At 51.8% G+C, this 18,395-nt stretch overlaps 1 protein-coding gene across 1 annotated transcript; it reads left to right on the forward strand.

Annotated features, from left to right (window-relative positions):
- Positions 1–443: 443 nt before the first annotated feature.
- On the forward strand, positions 444–14,373 carry ACAP3 (ArfGAP with coiled-coil, ankyrin repeat and PH domains 3). The gene is made up of 23 exons (XM_080921921.1): positions 444–603; positions 4,227–4,284; positions 4,671–4,790; positions 5,007–5,060; positions 6,104–6,162; positions 6,633–6,816; positions 7,188–7,232; positions 7,318–7,413; positions 7,516–7,590; positions 8,846–8,958; positions 9,047–9,098; positions 9,302–9,402; positions 9,475–9,586; positions 9,821–10,029; positions 10,145–10,214; positions 10,323–10,417; positions 10,492–10,694; positions 10,924–11,031; positions 12,045–12,143; positions 12,230–12,450; positions 12,619–12,728; positions 12,814–12,924; positions 13,016–14,373. The coding sequence occupies exons 1-23, from the start codon at positions 557–559 to the stop codon at positions 13,161–13,163; spliced, it is 2,490 nt and encodes an 829-aa protein (XP_080778047.1). The 5' UTR covers positions 444–556; the 3' UTR covers positions 13,164–14,373.
- Positions 14,374–18,395: the final 4,022 nt, after the last annotated feature.

Below are 18,395 nucleotides of genomic sequence, written 5' to 3' on the forward strand. Positions count from 1 at the left end.
TTTACTGTCCTCTGCCTCACAGGGGCGCGATGACAAGTTGCCTCCGCACAAGTGTCCTTAATTTGTTCACTCCCGATTTCCCCACCGCCGTCCCGGAAAGTGTCTGTCTACCGCGTTCTAGCCGAGTGCTCCCCAATGAAGTTTTTGTAAATTCCCTGAGTTTCACAACGGCAGAGATGCCTGAAGTGGGAGATCTGTGCCCTTCCCTTTCCTGTGGCCTAGCCAAACCACTCCGAAGCCCAACTGCCTCGGCCGGTCCAGCTCCCAATCCCGGTTGCTGAGGACAGAGGGCAGTGACAGGCAAGGGAATGCAGCAGCGCTTTTAGCGACGCTCCCCGGAGGTGACAGCGGGTGGTGCTGGCGGAGGCAGACTTTGGCGACGCTCCCCAGCGGTGACAGGCGGGGCGGGGCCGCGGCGCGCCGGCCTCATACCGAGGCGGGCAGGCGGGCGGGCGCGGAGCTCAGCGCAGCGCGGGCGCGACGGACGGTCTACCGGTCGGGGATGCCGCTCGACTCGCCTTGGTCCTCGGTACAGTGAGCACAGCTCACCGCAGCCATGACGGTAGAGTTCGAGGAATGCATCAAGGACTCGCCGCGCTTCAGGTGAGCTGCGGGCCTGGGGTAGGGCGCGGGCGGGGATGGGGAGCCGCCTTTGTGCCGGGGCGGGCAAGGGGTGTCCAGCATGTTGACCGCTCCAAGTCCACCTGGAAGGAGCAGAAAACCTGGCACGAACAAACCGGCTGGAGCTGGAGTCGCGGTCCCCTAGCTGCGCAGCTCCGCCTCCAGCCTCGGGGGACCGGAACAAAAGACGCCCCTGTACTGATCACCTCGAGCGCGGGGGTGAGTGCTCAGTCTGCCTTGGGCAGCTGTGTGTCACTGGGCATTTGCGTTGAGTGACATCTCTAGAACTGTCCACCCTTCTTTGTGTGTATGCTTTAGTGTGCCACAAGTACTGAGCTCCTCCTTGGCCCTGTAGTCCAGTTCTGGCTAGGATTGTCTGGCACCCTGCTTGGTCTCTATCTTGATCCGTATGTTCAGAGCAGTGTATGGGTGCAAGCAGCTGGAGCCATCAAGGCCTGAGATGAACACCTTGGTGAGAGTTAACGGAGGTATGAGTGACCCAGGAGCCTGGAGGTGTAGAGGCTGTAAGGATGAGGAAGTCATGTTTAGGTGGCAGGGTATGGGCCTTATTCACCTATAGGTTTGTTCCTTTTATTGTTCCTAGAATACAGTCATGCACATCTGTATGAACCACATGGCTACACAGATATACATCTGTTTAATTGGATGACATTTGGCAGACAGTAATGGAGTACCTCCTGTGTATCATTTGAAATTGTATACTATCATGAGATCCCCTACCTCTGTATATGTGTATACACAGGGGAACATGTTCTGCCACTGCTCCTCCTTTGAATAGGTGCCAGACAGTGCACATGAATGTGTGGGTGAGCTGAGATACTGGGTTGGTGTGCTTGATGCATGCACATAACCTAGTGTGGATGGACACGTGCATACATGTACTTCATTTCTGTGGATTAATGAGCCAAGTTTGCCATGCTACTAGACACATGTTAATGTATGCAGTGTGCTTTAGCATGCACATGTGAACACTGTGTCCTTGGAACACATGTCTGTATGCCCTGTGCTAATACATGTATGCATGTTTATGTATAAGCATGTATCATGCCTTTGCACATATATGCTTGACCACATATGTACATGAATGCTGGGTTTCTGAGGGCCTACTTCAGCAGTCCAGCTCGTTGCAAAACCACCTTGCAAGACAGTCAGCAAGAAACACTTTGGAGTGTTAGAGTTTGCAAAGAGTGTCCATAGGCAGGGGGCTTGAGGCAGTCAACTGTGCTTTCCTGTTTTCTATGGAGAGGAGTGATCTGAGAGCCTCTGATACCCCACAATTCTGCATCCAAGCTTGTTAGGAATCGTGGCCAAGGCCTCTGTGAATGGAACTGGGACCCTGTTAAAGCACTCTCATCTTTGCCCTGACCCCTTTCTTCAAAGCCCTGGCTCCACCCTTCCCTGTATAGGTGTTTGGGCCTAAGCAGAAATCCATTCACCTCTGGGCCTTCTTGGCCACAGCCAGCCAGTTGGACTTGTGGGGCTGCAATAGGTGTGGCAGCTGCCTAGGCTTAACATTGTTTCTTTTGCTGGAATGGGGGCTGAGTCTTGGGGTTATGGGACCTGGCTTGGAGGTTTTGGGTGGGCTGTGGTTTGATGAGTTTGAAAAGTACCTTGTCTACTCTAAGGTGTTACTGAGGTTATAACTTGATCTTTCTGGCTAAGAACCTTTAGGTGGGGCAGGGTGAGGCTGTCTGAAGGATGTGGAAGTGAGGTGGAGCCTCAACCCTAACCTGGAAAAGGTGGTAGTTTTTCTTTGGGACTCTTGGCCTAGGATAAGGGCTTGTGACAGCCTTAGGAATGTCTCATAGTCCCTGAAGCTGTGGGTGGGGGTTCAGGGGAGCCCAGGAAGAGAAGCTGGCCCAGCCTTGGCTGCAAGCTCTTCCCTGGGTGGGGCTTCAAGCGCTGAGTCATGGCTTTGGTGAGGGGGCTCCTCCCCAACCTCCAAGCTGCTGAGGAAGTCCCTGGCTGGCAAAAAATAGGCATAGGGCAGGGAGGGATGCCTCAGGTCCTTGGCTGAGGAAGGGAATGCTGAGAGTCTCCTAGGACAGAATGCTGGCCCCCTTGAGCTTGTACTAAGTGCCCACTATGTTCCTCTGTCCCTGTGAATACAAATGCTAGTTCCTGGTGCAGCCCCTCCCAGTTTCTGACTCCCTGGCCAGCTGCAGCTCCCCATGCAGCTGTCTGGGCTGTCAGGCCTGCTTGGGGAAGCCCTGAATTGGTCTCTCCTAGGCAGAGAGCTACATCTGTGTTCTGGAACTTTTGGCTCTCATCGTGGCCAGAGTCCTGGAACAGAGCCTCCTGTGGTGGCCTGTGTTAGGCTCATAGATAAAGGACATTTTTTCCCCAAGCCGGACAGGCTGTGCAGCATCCTTCAAAGGCATGGCTGCCAATGGTTCAATCAGATGCTGCAGCGCTATCCTTATCCCTTCTCTGCTTTAGGATTCATGGTGTATTAGCCCTTAAGAAGGGATGTGGCCAGGACCTTTGAGGCTTTGTGGCTAGGGCAGCTTGGCCATTTCAGCCCCAGGTCCTAAATGAAACTATGTCCCCTATGCTTCTCAAGCCCTTTACCCAGGAGAAACTCTAGAACAGGTTGTTCTCCCTTCCTTTCTAAAGAGTAGGGCAGAAAGGAGCAAGGAACTGCTAGAACTAGTTGGCTTCTCCCCTGACACCCAACCCCCAGCCAGTATAAGACTTGTTCCTAGATGTCTGTCTAAACCTTTGGCCTATTATGTTCCCAAGGTACCTCTTCCCATGTAGGCCAGATGGGCCTAGCTCACCAGCTGAGCTTATTTTATGAGGTGGGGGACTGCTGGGAGCCTGCCCTTATTTCCTTATTTCCTGTTCCCAAGTTGGAGTTGGGGAGGTGCAGTCACGTGCCTGATCCATCTGCCTTTGGCTTCCGGGGATTCTCCCAGGCTTCTCTTGGTGATGTCATCATTAACTCCTCCCTCCCCAGGGCATCTTCTTTATCAGACTGGATTGGTGGGAATGGGCTCTAAAGAGGCCTGATCCATCTCTTCTGGCTATACTGAGCTATATGGAGTCTTGAGGTTGAGGGAGATGGAGTTTGAGGTATTGTCCTTGAGATGGATCATAACCAACTACTTTAGGGTCATTTAGCTGCAAGCCATTGTGGCCTGCAGTTGAAGCAAAGAAGTAAGGGGCAGGCTGTTTCCAGCAAGGAGGGGCAGTCCAGATGAGATAGAAATTCAACTTTGAGCCACGAGAGGACTGTCATCACATGAGACTTCAGCATTAGTATGCTTAGGAAATAAGGGCTTGTTTAACGTTGGTTCATGGGGCATAGCTACACTGTAGTATTTGTGTGTGTGTGTGTGTGTGTGTGTGTGTGTGTGTGTGATCATGTGATAGCCCGTGTAGCATGGCTTCAGCCTGCTTGATGGGCTCGGGGTAGCACCAAAGTGCTGGACCTGGGTCCCAATTATGTCCATCAGGCAGAGAGGGTGTTTACCACTCTTAGCCTCAGTTTCCTGGAACCCCCTTCTAACAACAAAACCTCTGGGGAAATGCAGCAGGAAATGAAACTCCAGCTGATCTAACCACCGCAATTCTTGTTGTAGGGCAACTATTGATGAGGTAGAAACAGATGTGGTTGAGATCGAGGCTAAACTGGACAAGGTAAGAGACAAACATGGTGGTGCCTAGAGGGCCCAACATTACTCTGCCCAGTCCAAGCCCAGCGTAGAACTATGGGATGACTCTGGGTATATCTGCCTAAGTCTGAGATGCCTATGTCTTATTGGATGGGAAACAGCTGCTGTGCTTGACGTGCTTGGTGTGAAAAGGCTAGGAGACTACCAACTTCTCCTTCTAGATGATCCTCTGAATACCTCATAGATGCCATAGTTTGTCCCTAGTCCTGAACTGAAGAGGGGCAACCATGTCTGAATGCTAATGGGCCTGAGTTAAACTCTGGCTTCCTGGCCTGGCCTTATGGCAGATCTGAGTTATCAGCTTGGAAAAACTGTCTGGTCCTCATTTTGTCCACTCTACCTCCCTTATAGCTAGTCAAACTGTGCAGTGGCATGATCGAAGCTGGCAAAGCCTATGTTACGACCAACAGGCTCTTTGTGAGTGGCGTCCGAGACCTGTCTCAGCAGTGCCAGGGTGACACTGTCATTTCGGTGAGGCACCAGTAGGGTGTGGTGGGGGAAGGGAGAAAGCCCCCTAAAGGGTGTCTAGATCATGAACATTGGGTGGTGTGCACTCTTGCTTCAGTACATCTAACCTTTGGGCAGGGAGGAGTCTTCAGGGACTTGAAGGAGACACAACCTACATGGCCAGTATGGCCTGAGCCCCACTGCTCACCCCAGTATGATCTTCCCCTTACTTTTCTTCAGGAATGTCTGCAGAGATTTGGAGACAGTCTACAGGAAATGGTCAACTATCACACGGTGAGCCCTATGGGGCATGTGGGGTTTCTACTTCTACCTGAGAATATGCCATGATATCTTAAAGGCCCTGCCGATGAGAGCAAAGCTGACTGGTTCTTAGGTAGCTGAACTGGTTGGTGGCCATGAGTGAGAAAGGCCATGTTCTGCTCCTTTAATCTATAGGAATGGTAACAACCCCAAGTCTATGAGTTAGTGTTAGGAGTGTTTGGGTGGGTGAGGGCAGCCATGTCCCCAGCTGTGGCCAGATTGTATCCTAAGGCAGAGGAGGCAGCACACAGCTCCTACCTGAAAGCAACAATGCCTTGGGCGAGGAAACCTTGGACGTTTCTTCTTTACCCCAGGTTGGTTAGAGCTTTCCATCCCAGGTCTCACTGCCATCCAGGCAGGATGTAGTAGCCTCATAAGGCCCCAGTATTAGTGTGAGTAGACACATAGAACGTGGCCTGGAAACTAGCATCCCAATCTAAACAAGGAGCCTTCACTTGTCCACACCAGGGGACTCTCAGAAACAAAACAGCTTGGGATGGTTCATCCTGGCAGCTGCCAGTCTGTCTACCTACCCCTGACCTGGCTCGGCTCTCCTCCTTGTGTCACTGTGGGTCAAGAGTATGTGTGTGAGGTGATATGAAACCGTGTTAGTTCATCAGTGGTTCCAGTCAGCTACTACCTTCCTCAGGCTAGGCCGTCTGGGAACTCTCTGCGCTGAGTTCTTCTTGTTGCTGGTAATCAGCCTTGAGGCAGCTCATATGTACCACCCATGCAGATATCGAAGGTGGAGTTTAGAAGCCTGCCTGCCATCACATTGATTTCCAGACTGGCTAAGAGCCAGATGGGAAGATGAGCAAGTGGCTACAGCTGTTACCTCTGGTCCCCAAGAGGCCATCTTGGTACATGACAGGCTCTATCTAGTGCTCTCTGTAGAGAGCTGGGGCCCAGGAAGAGATGGGCAGGGATCCCAATTCTCACCTGGTAGGTGATGGGACTTTGTCTTTGGGGTCCTGTTGGTAGTAACCCTAATAACCTCCACCCTGCCTTTATTCCAGATCCTTTTTGACCAGGCTCAGAGATCAGTGCGGCAGCAGCTCCACAACTTTGTCAAAGAGTAAGTGACCAGAGCCAGAAGCCCCCAGCCCCATAGCCAAGTGCTGAATTCCATGTTCTATCTTTAAGAAGTAAGTAGGTCCTCGGCCAAGGATTCAAACCATGAGAAGCCTTTGCCCTCTGACAGGAGGTTCAACCAACAGGGGCAAAGACAGGGAGATGGATTGACAGGCCAGGGTGGAGTTGTAGTTTATCACTGTACTTAGAGGAGATGCAGACTAACATTTGGCACATGAGTTGGGGTCTACACTAGATGGGCTGGTGAAGGGGCTGAGGAGTCTTAGAGCAGGGAAGAGGGAAGAAAATGTTTAATAGAGTCCAGGAGAAGGAGATAAGGAAAAAGACCCTGCTCAAGAGCCACTGGGGGATATGAGGTAAGAAAGAAAGTGAGAGAGCCCAGGCTATCTAAAACATACTACGCACTCCTTTTCTGATCTCTGATTCTTGGCATCTACATTGCCTGGCACCCAGGGATGTGCGGAAGTTCAAAGAGACAAAGAAGCAGTTTGACAAAGTGCGAGAGGACATGGAGTTGTCCTTGGTGAGGAATGCCCAAGCCCCAAGGCACCGGCCCCATGAAGTAGAGGAAGCCACAGGAGCTCTCACTCTCACCAGGAAGTGCTTTCGCCATTTGGCACTGGACTATGTACTGCAGGTTAGCTGTGGGGAAATAGAGATGTGACTTCTGCAACGGGTAGGGATGACATCCAGCAAAGCCTGGAGGTAGGGTAGTTAGTAGGGGGTGGGGTCTTCAGTCTTATGTAGGAGGCCTCTAGAGATAGGGGCAGGGATAAGAATTCTTGGTTTCATCCAGATGAGACCTCATATTTAGACAAGAGGAAAGGCTGTGAATCAATCATCCCAGCTCCAGCTTCCCTTTCTTGGGATTTCCCCTATGATACTATGCAGAGACCTAAAAACTACCTGGGTTTTGGGAACTATAAACAGTCCAAATGGGTTCTGGAAATGTACAGGCCATGGGCTTCTGGGCCATGACACCTGATCCATTTGCTCTTCCTCTGGCAGATCAATGTCCTCCAGGCCAAGAAGAAGTTTGAGATCTTAGATTCTGTGAGTGCTTGTATTGGGAGATACCCATGGGCATTGTTTGAAGAATAAGAGCTGGGCCTTACTCGAGCTCTCCTTTCACCTGCAGATGCTGTCTTTTATGCATGCCCAGTATAGCTTTTTTCAGCAGGGATATAGCCTTCTACATCAGCTGGACCCCTACATGAAGAAGCTGGCAGCTGAGGTGAGCCTACATGAGTGACTCAATGACTGAGCCTTCAGTGGGGGCTCCTGGTTAAGGTCTTGGGAAGGGGTCTACTGCCTCCCTGTGATGCCCTCCCCACAGTTGGACCAGCTTGTGATTGACTCTGCAGTGGAAAAGCGTGAGATGGAGCGCAAGCATGCTGCCATCCAGCAACGGGTGAGGCCCTGGGAGAGCAATGGGAGAATGTCATTAAAGGGTGAGGCCCTGGGAGAGCAATGGGAGAATGTCATTAAAGGTCATTACTCCATTATTGTCATCACTCCACACCTCTGATCTGGGGCACCAGTGGACATGTCCACAAACTGCCCTTATCCCCAAGACCACCAGCTGAGTCTGCTCTGCTGCAGTAGAGGGCATCTTTGAGGGCATCAATGTAGTGAGCCTGATAAACAGAAGTGCTGGAGCTGGAAGTCCTTAGAGCAGTGGTACTCAGAGCTCCTAATGCTGCAATCCTTTCATGCAGTTCTTGATCTTGTGCTGACCCCCAGCCATAAAATTATTCCGTTGCTACTTCATAACTGTAATTTTGTTATGAATTGTAATTTAATGTAAATTGCACTATAGATATCTGACATGCAAGCTATCTGATATGGGACTCCCACCGAGGTCACGACCCACAGGTTGAGACTAGGTGTGGGCTTTTTCTGGGGCCTTGGCTCAACTGCTGTTTGAGCCTAACAGTGTTTGGGAGCAGGATCATCATTCACTGGTTCTCTCTTTCTTTTTTTCCTTCTGCTTTCTTGGGTCTCAGACACTCCTGCAGGTAAGAGAGGTGAATTCTTGGTTATGCACATGGGGCTATTCAGCCCCCCTCCCTTTTTCTGAGGTGTTTCAGCACCGAGGACACCTCCCTACCTCAGTGCCCCTGCAGCATTTTGGGAAGAACCTGTAGGCCAGCTCCTTGCTGGCACCAACAAGATGAGTCTAGCCAGTCCCCCTACAGGAATGGTGGCAGCTGTGCTGTCGTTCTCCTGCTCAGGCTGAGAGCAGGTGACAAGGTCTTCCTTCTACTGGCCTGGCCTGTCAGACAGCAGGACACACAGGACACCCAAAGCTCTGGCTTCTGAATGGAGCTCTGTCAGGCAGCTGGAGAAGGTCCAGCTGGCAAAATGTATGAAACACTTAGAATGGCGGGTGGGGGGCAGGGAGTGCAGCTTCCTTCCTGATCATAGCCTGCTTGTTCCTACAAGCTTAGTAGTGGGGGATGGAGTACTCAGGACCAGCTGTGAACACAAGGGATCTTCCCGTAGTGTCTTTGGACAAAGGACCTTGCTTGGTCAGGAAATTGTTGTGATGGGCAGAGGTTCCCTGAGCATGTGCCTCACCTTAGCTTTTGTTTGGGGTGAGCCTTGGATGGGGCAGGGCCCTTCCAGGATGGGCACTCCCCAAGGGCCAGCTCTGTCTTCCTTAGGACTTTTCCTACGACGAACCAAAAGTGGAGTTTGATGTGGATGCACCAAGTGGTGTGGTAATGGAGGGCTATCTCTTTAAGAGAGCCAGCAATGCCTTCAAGACATGGAACCGGTAAGGGCTTTCCCTAGACTGGGCTGAGGGCAGAGTGGATGTGGAGACAGCTCTGTCTGACCTTCTCTCTCCCATTTTCCTCATTCAGACGATGGTTCTCCATTCAAAACAGCCAGCTGGTCTACCAGAAGAAACTCAAGGTATTCTGGGGTACAGAGTCACTTTCGGGCAGACCCCATCTGGACTCTGGGGCAGGCTGCTCAGTGGATATTGACACAGGGATGGGGACACAGAAAGGCACTGAGTCCAAAAGGTCGGGAGGCAGGGAATTAGAAACACATTGCTTAAGTCTAAGGTAAATGAGAAAATGGGTATGAGAGTGGTGAGCTTGTACTGCCCACAGGATGCACTGACTGTGGTGGTAGATGACCTACGCCTGTGCTCTGTGAAGCCATGTGAGGACATTGAACGGAGGTTCTGCTTTGAAGTTGTGTCACCTACCAAGTGAGGAGGTCCAGCCCGAGGAAGGGTTGGGGAAATCCCTGCTTACCCAGACTGACCAGCTCCTCCCTGCAGGAGCTGTATGCTGCAGGCTGACTCCGAGAAGCTGCGACAGGCTTGGGTTCAAGCTGTGCAGGCTAGCATCGCCTCTGCCTACCGGGAAAGTCCAGATAGCTGCTACAGTGAGGTGCACTGCTTCTCTGCTTCCACAGTGTATATGTACCTCAGAAACCACTCCTGTGGGCTTCATGCTTGTGCAGACAGTTTGTGCATGCGTGTATGTGCAGTGTTTGCATGGGTACATGCATGCAAATTTGTGTTTGAGGGGCCCTAGCCTGTGCTGACCCTTCTAACTGGGGATCTTCTGGGGAGTTGAAACACGCTCCTGAAGGACTGAGTGGCTCTTCACACCATCCACCAGAGGCTGGACCGTACAGCATCTCCATCAACAAGTAGCATTGACTCCACCACGGACTCTCGGGAACGTGGAGCCAAGGGCGAGAGCGTGCTGCAGCGGGTACAGAGTGTGGCTGGTAACAGCCAGTGTGGCGACTGTGGCCAGCCAGATCCCCGCTGGGCCAGCATCAACTTGGGTGTGCTGCTCTGTATTGAGTGCTCAGGCATCCACAGGTAGTCCTTGACTCTGGCTGGACAGGGCTGGGCAGGGCTGGGCAGGGCTGGCTTGGCTGGCTGAGGTTCTGGATCGAGCCACACTTTGGTCCATTTCTCCCCTTTTTCTGTCTAGGAGCTTGGGTGTCCACTGCTCTAAGGTACGATCCCTGACTCTGGATTCCTGGGAGCCAGAGCTGCTAAAGGTGTGTGAAAAGCTCTAGAAGATGAAGTCCATTGGGGCCCCAAAGCATCAAGGGTGGGATTTAGGTCTTTGAACTTGAACTAACATCCACATACACTGTACCCCACAGCTGATGTGTGAGCTTGGAAATAGCACCATGAACCAGATCTATGAGGCCCAGTGTGAGGGCCCAGGCGTTAGAAAACCCACAGCCAGTAGTTCCAGGTGAGGTTGAGGACAGCCAGCTTGGCCATGGGACCCAGCCTGTGGATGCAATCTCATGTTTACCTCTGGTCCAGGCAGGACAAAGAGGCATGGATCAAGGACAAATACGTTGAAAAGAAGTTCCTACGGAAGTTGACTTCTGCACCAGCCCAGGAACCCCCAAGACGCTGGAGGGCACAGAAGTGCCAGCGCCCTCACAGCTCCCCCCACGCCCCCACTACCCGCTGCAAGGTCCGGCTTGAACCCGTCCTGCCCTCCGTCGCTGCTTTGTCCTCAGGTGGGAGGGCTGCCAGCAGCTGCACCTGAGCTCATGTACCTGGGCAGGTTTGGGGACAGGCTCAATACAGCCCTGAAAAGAGCCACCAACACTCAGTGGGGTTGGGTAGGCTGGAGGCTGGGCTTCACCGGGGCACCCTGGAGCTCTGTCTGTCTCAGCATGACTTGAGGTATTCCCCCAATCCCAAGCCCCTGTTTCACCGACTGAACATGTGCCCTATCCCTTGCAGCTGGTACTATGGAGCGCAAGTTCCGCCGAGACTCCCTCTTCTGCCCTGATGAGCTGGACTCCCTCTTCTCCTATTTTGATGCAGGGGCTGCTGGGGCTGGTCCACGCAGTGAGTGCTGAGAGAGATTCCCTTCCCATGCTCTGTGTCCCCCAAGGGCCATATCCCACCCTCAGCCAAAGTAATATGAGAGGAACAGTTGAGCGCCTCTGTACAAATGTGGGTGACACTTCCTCGAGAATTTGAAGAGATGGGGACAGGGTGGTGATGCCACAGAGGGTCAAGACTGGAAAAACATCCAAAGGGCAAAGGCAGAAGTTTTCACCTTGTGGGTCTCGACTCCTTTAGGGTTGCACATCAGAGATCCTGAATATCAGATATTTACATTATGATTCATTACACTAGCAAAATTACAGTTATAAAATAGCAGTGAAATAATTTTATAGGTAGGAGGGGTCAGTCACCACAACATGAGAAGCTGTATTAAAGGCCCTCATCATTAGGAATGGTGAGAATCAGCGGACTAGAGTTATCTTGATCACTAATTTGGGGTTGAGCGCACAACTGTAAATAATTTGTGGAAGCCAGGCATGATGGGTTACACCTATAACCTCAACACTCAGAAGCTGAGACAGGGAGATGTGACTGTGCCACATAGTGAATTTGAGGCCATCCTGGGTACATTTGTAAGACCCTCTTTCAGGGAAAAAAAAAAGGGTGTGTGTGTGTGTGTGTGTGTGTGTGTGTGTGTGTGTGTGTGTGTGTGTGTGTGAGGTGGGAGCAATTGCATGTGCCTGCACTTATGGGATTGACAGTAGAGGGCGCTGTAGTACTGTCCCTAAAACAGGTCCTATAGCTTCTCCTGCTGCCCGGATGAAGACCTGGTTTTAAACCCAGAGGGCTGGGGGCACTCCGGGTTACACTGGACATGTTGGGCTTCCCCTGCCCCTCTGAGTTATTGCTTTTTCTCTACTTTCCTTTCAGTCTAGGCAGGTGTTTCCTAGTAAGGGCTAGTCCTGCCCCTGAAAGGGAGAATCCACTAAAGGGTGGGTGGGGCTTCAGCTTTTCCTCCAGTTTTCCGGGACCCTCTAACGCTAAGGATTCCCTTTCCTGTGGTCCTACAGGTCTAAGTAGTGATAGTGGTCTAGGAGGCAGCTCTGATGGCAGTTCGGATGTTCTTGCCTTTGGGACAGGCCCTGTGGTGGACAGTGTCACCGAGGAAGGTGGGTGTGTGCCCCTCTGCCTCCATAAAGCCCACCATCCCAACACCCTTGAAGGTTTCAGCTCCCTATCCTTCACCCTCCCACAGAGGGCGCTGAGTCTGAGGAGTCCAGCAGTGAGGTAGATGGAGAAGCGGAGGCCTGGAGCTTGGCAGATGTACGCGAGCTGCATCCTGGGCTACTGGCACATCAAGCAGCTCGGACTCGAGATCTCCCGGCACTGGCTGCAGCACTGGCCCATGGAGCTGAAGTCAACTGGGCTGATGCAGCAGATGAGGGCAAGACACCCCTGGTGCAGGCTGTGCTAGGGGTAAGCCCAGGGAGGGCCTATACGAAGAACAAGACTATGTGTGCATTTTATTGTTCTAGATAGAGATCAGGATCAATCCTGTTTGGAGGTGCTCATGGCAGGAGGTCAGGGTGCATAGGCCCTACCAGTGTCTGTTCCTAGTTCAGTCTGATTTCTCTGGATCTCCAGGGTTCCTTGATTGTCTGTGAGTTCCTTCTGCAAAACGGAGCTGATGTGAACCAAAGAGACAGCCTTGGGCGGGCACCGTTGCACCATGCTACGCTCTTGGGCCGTACTGGGTGAGTTCTTTGGGTCTCTCTTGTGCTACTGTCCCCTCACCTTCAACCCATTTCAATAAGCTCCTCCACCCCCACCCCACCCCAGCCAGGTCTGTCTATTCCTGAAGCGGGGGGCTGACCAGCATGCCCTGGACCAGGAGCAGCAGGACCCATTGACCATCGCAGTTCAAGCAGCGAATGCTGACATTGTCACATTGTGAGTCGGGCAGGGTCCTGGGGGCATAGTCACTTGAAAAGAGACAGAACTGTGTAGGACAGAATCACCTTACACTGTTCCCTACCCTCAGGCTTCGTCTGGCCCGAATGGCTGAGGAGATGAGAGAAGCTGAGGCACCCCCTGGTCAGCCAGGCCCCCTGCCAGGCAGCAGTCCTACAGAGCTGCAGTACCGCAGGTGCATCCAGGAGTTTATTGGCCTCCACCTGGAGGAAAGCTAGGACCTGGCAGGCCGGGCAGCTGAGGGATCCCTACCCTGACCCCAGCCTACCCGGCCCAGAAATCTTGCATGTCCCTGAAGACCCTAGCCCCTCATCTAGCCACAGCCCTGCCTGTGACAACTGTGGGCCCATCCCAACAGCCCAGTACCCTGGTGTTCCTGGAGTCCTCACTCTCTTGCTTTTCCCTCCTTCTGGCTGCTCTGATGCTCAGCCAGAGGACAGGAACCCAAGCACTCTATTTTTAAGCCCCACATTGTGGGTGCTGCATTGTCTGGTGCCCCTCATTTCACCTGGGGGAACCTGTCTTCAGGTAGTCCTTCCTTCAGGGGCCTGGGCTGTTCATGGCACAAACCACTCTTGAGGTCCATGTCACCCTGTGCCCCACTGCCCTCAGGGCCTATTTCAACTTGTGCCCCTATGTTTACTGTCCCCAAACCCTGGCCTGCTAGCTAGGTCCTTTCTATACACTCCCAGAGCCCTTTCTCCAGCCTAGGGCTGGTGGCTGGCCACCAGCACCTTCCCTGGCAGGAGTGGCAGCCCACCCAGGGAACCACCCTGAGTACCTTGCTCAGTGACCCCAGCATCTGGGTTGGGCTTTGATGGTGCTGGGAGGTGGAGCTTTGGCCCAGGTCTTCCACCCAGCCTGGACGCAGGCGTCCCAAAGCCACATGGCTGGCCACTTGGGTCCTTGTGCCTGAGGGCTCAAGTCCATCCCTGCCTCCTCCAGAGGCACTGTCTGGTTTACCTGGGCCAGAGCCCATGCCTAAAGCAACTGGTACTTTCCACCCTGTGCCCAATGTTCTTTGTTACTGACTGAGAGGATTTTCTACAACAACCTCATTCTGACTTTGTCTGCGCCTTTTTTCTGTGGACGCTCAAGGACCATCCTGATCCCAGCTCTGCCTGCTGCTGGGGAGGCCCGCACAGATTTCCCCCTGCCCTGCCCCCAAGCTTCACTCCTTGGGCTGGGTCTCTGATAGCTCCAGGGGGCCCACCAATGCCTTCAATTTCCCTTTATCTGGAGGAGTCCCAGGATAGAGGCTGGGCCCCTCTGCATACTATGGGACCCTTGGTTAGGTCAAGGGCACTCAGCTGGTCACTATGCAAACACTGCCCTGGGAGCATCCATGGACAGTAATGTAGGCACTGGATCAGGGCCTCTGACTCCCTTGCTTGATGGCTGTGGCCCTAAAGAGCAGAATCAGCTTCTTCCTCCTGCTTGAGCTCTGCCCACCACCTACCCTGCCACCTTTGGGCTGGCAGGACCCCACTTCTCCCTGCTATGATCACACTCACTTAATAAATCTCTGCCGCTTGCACCCACTGCCTGCTCATTGCTGTATCAAGCCTTGCTTGGCTCTGTCTCAGCTGAATGTTTGCCTGGGAACAGCCTGAAGCGAGTCCCGACATTGTCCCTTCCCAAAAGGATATAACCCAGACAGGCCAATGGGGGCCTGATGCTTTTGAGAAAAACTGATACCTGATACCCTCAGCCCCCGTTCTCCGGCCTCTCCTCTCTCCCTTTCTCTGAATTAGGCTGTATAGGGATAAGTAGGAACACAATCAGCAAGACTAGCTGGGGCTCGTGTCCCTGACCTGCACCCAGTGTCCCTTACCATCAGTGTGTCTGCTGTGCTCCTGTTCCAAGGTGCTATTGAGGTACATTCTGAGGTTTGTAGCCTACCCTGAGGTAGGTGGTCGGGGAGACACATGTATGTGCAAGACAAGTCAGAATGACTGATTGTATGACAAAGCAGCCCAAGGTCAGCAGCTGTCTTGGCCTGGATTTACTTTTTTATTCCTGCCTCAAAACCAATTCAGGCTTGCTCTGTCTGATGTGCATGTGCGTCAGAAACATGGACAGACAAATATGATAACAGACCCCACTATGTAGAAGTACCTCTTCACACACATGAACATGAATGGATACATGCTCATATCCAGAGTTTAGAAGTATAGAGAGGGGAAACTTCACAGCCCTGTTTTGGGATCCCCTCAACCCAAGGAACCATCAATATGTGGGTAAACAGGGTCCCTGGCATGTTAGATATACTTAGGTTCTGCATAGATCAGATGTTACTGTTTTCTTGGCCCTCAGATTGCTAGTGTGGCTCACTCTGGGAAACTAGGGAGCATACTGTTGCTACAGCTCCCAGAAGTATGCTGAGGGATTGAATGGGTTAGTTCAGTTGTCCAGATCTCAAGGAAGCTCCAGAGATGATAGTACCCACCATTACTCCTAGTACTCAGGAGGCAGAAGCATGAGAATATTCTAGTCAGGACTACACAGAGAAACCATCTCCAAAAAAAAAAAAAAAAATCTCAAGGGCCTGAAGGTTAGTTTGATTCTTACATTGAAATAGGTCTTCTAAGGATCCCGGGAGCGAGCACCTGATAGGCCTTCGGCATCATCCACTAAAGCTTGGGGTGGAGATCTCAGGCTGGCCTGGGTGGCGATGTGGGCTTCCCTGAAGCAGTACTGACTCCCATCCAGGACACCTTCCTCAAAGCAGAGTCAGTGGAAACAAAGGGCAAGTCCAATCAGAGGACAGATGAGTGGAACCAGTCTCCAGAGGCTTCCCATAGCGTAGTGGCCCTGTGGAACCTGTGGGTAGACAGGCAGTAGGTCCATCTTCCTAGACCCTACTTATGAGCAGGACTGTATGGAGCTGCCTCTACTCAACCACCTCAGAAAAGGTGAGAGTGATTAACAATAGGCCTTATTCCCAACCCTAGCCCTGGATCTCCCCAACCATTCACAGAGTATATTGTTGCCTCATCCACAACATGGCAGTTAAGTTAAGCCCCTGATAGGGAATGCTTACTTTGGTCACACTGCCTTTTTTGACGGGGACAGAAGAGAGGCAGGATATGTCCCTGGAGATACACCCATCTCTGGTTCTTGCCCCAGCTTAAGCTCCACACGTCTTGCTCTAAGCACAGTTAGGATCCAGTCCTGCATCGAGAAGGCTTGCAAGGCCACACACTTCTCCACTCCAATACCACAAGGGTCTGTGAGGAGCACAAGGGGCATTGGCTGGTTCACTCCCGCCATGCCCTGTAAGACTCACCGTAGATTTGGTCACCTGGAAGTCCCTGCAAAGATTTTATACAAAGACATTTTGGGATAGACAGCATCACCAGTCATTCTGCAGTGCCTTCTGGGGGAACTGATGCCTGACTCCCAACATCATTGCCCCTCTTGCCTGCAAGGTCTGGGGCAGTAGGAAACACAAGTTAAATGGAGGGGTGCCAAGTCCTGGTAGAGTCGATAGAAGCAATGACCTAAGAGGTTGTTGAGAGAGCCCAAGACTTGGAGACCCCCACCAACCTCAAAGGAGATGGCAGGCTCACCCCAGGTTGGATGTTGTTTGTGGCTACATAACTGGGATCAGGCTGGAGCAGATCACCATCATCAGCTGGTGGAAGCAGGATACCAAGCATGCCTGAGGAGATGGCAAGGACTTAAGCAGACGGTCCTGCCTACACATGATTCAGGGAGCCTCCTTGCCACCCACTCACCTGCATAGTGTTTGAGGTGTTATACAGCAGTCCCACATCCATGCTCTTATCACCATCAGTGCAGAGGCAACAGGGACTTCCAAGCCGATGCACCTTGTCTTGGGGGAAGGTGCTTCAACTTTGTTCATGCCATCCTGAGGCCCTGTGTTGTGGTAAATATTAAAAAGAATCTGCTGCTACTGGTCCCGGCAGGAGCCACTCCAGTGTGGAGCTGTGCGCATGGTCTCTTTCTCTACCATGAGGTCCACACAATGCCCTCTCCCAGCTGTCTCCCTAACAGTCAGAAACTTTGCTCATATTCTCCACAGCCCAGTAAAATCAAGACTCAATAATCAATAATTATCAATCAGATTTAAAAGTTAAATTCTCAATCCATCCACACAATAAGCCTGCAACCAGTTGACAAAGATATAAACTGCCCACCTAGATAAGATAAATTGACCTATTAGAAATCCATCCCTAGAAAGTATATATTACTACCTATGGCCACTCAGAGCTGCGAGGATGGAAATGGGTCATTTTTGTCTTCCATGTTGATTTTCCTTCTTCCTCCCTCTTGCCTTACAAAAACTTTGTCACCGCCTCACTCTCTACTGTCCATGTATTGCCTTGACATCAATACATGCCCCACTTTAGTGCCTGGGTTTGACACTGAAGTCCGATAACCCTGCTTACCTCTCTAATTCCAGCGGTGGCATGAGTCTAGTGGTAGTATTAAGCCACTGTGCTTCAGAAGAGTGTGTTGTAGCTATGAACCATGACCTTGATTCTGGCCTCCAAGAACAAAGGAGGGGGGTGATCTTGCCTTTTAGCCTTGAGGACCAGGCTGATCTCTGGGGAAAACAATAAAGATAGGAAAACACCTTCCCAATTCCTTTATAGTCATGTCCAGGTGCCTGCCAGGGATTAGTACTTACTATCCATAAGGCCAGGGCATTGTGCAGCTCAGACATCCTTAAAGGTGTAGTAGTTACATAGATCTGGTGGTGGAACTTCTGAAGTGCCTGAAACCCAAGGCAATGCTTAGGTATTTGTCACCTTCTACCCCATCATGTATGCCATGAGGGGCCATGGCCTAGCTATTTGTGCAGGGAGTTATTTGAAGCCAGTCTTGGGAAGCTGACTCCTAGCCTTTACCAGCTGGACCCCAGGGTAAATCAATTCTGCTAGTGAAATAGAGGAGAGCAACCCAAAAGCAATGTCCTGTTTATTATCCAGCCTGGCAATCCTGTCATAGTGACGGGACAAGATTACCATGACTTTGGTGACTGTCTTCCCAGGAAATGGAGAGTAGTACTAAAATGTCCACGTAACAGAAACACTATCATTTCTGAGCTGCTGGCATACTTGAAGAGTATGCACAAGAGAGTTGCCACCAGTACTATTACACAGAGAGGACACAGGGTTAGATCTGTCCCTGCCAGAAAAGTCTTCTTAGGGACAGCAGCATACCAGCACCGTTACCTCCTTGAGTCCCAGAACTCATCAGAGCTCAGAACTGTACTGGCTGCCCAGATGACTCAGGTGTTGCAGATGAATACCATGGTCCAGCTGAAAGTGGAGTTTATGGCTGGGGACTTCAGGAAAAGGGGCTGTCCCATCTTTCATTAAGTTGAACTTGTAGAGAGCATTGATGTTTTTCCATGCAAAAGCATCAAGTACTTCCAGATGTTGGCAAATGAGGTTCGGTTCGACCTGTAGGCATGGCCA

The sequence above is a fragment of the Micromys minutus genome (genome assembly GCF_963924665.1).
Source record: "Micromys minutus genome assembly, chromosome: 9".
In the NCBI taxonomy this organism is placed as follows: Eukaryota; Metazoa; Chordata; class Mammalia; order Rodentia; family Muridae; genus Micromys; species Micromys minutus.

Bases quoted from the DNA above. Each gene is read 5' to 3' on its own strand.
- ACAP3 (XM_080921921.1), top strand. From the start codon at position 557: ATGACGGTAGAGTTCGAGGAATGCATCAAGGACTCGCCGCGCTTCAG. The intron at 7,233-7,317 runs GTGAGTGCTTGT...TTTCACCTGCAG, and splicing joins AGTTTGAGATCTTAGATTCT to ATGCTGTCTTTTATGCATGC. The intron at 12,144-12,229 runs GTGGGTGTGTGC...ACCCTCCCACAG, and splicing joins GGACAGTGTCACCGAGGAAG to AGGGCGCTGAGTCTGAGGAG.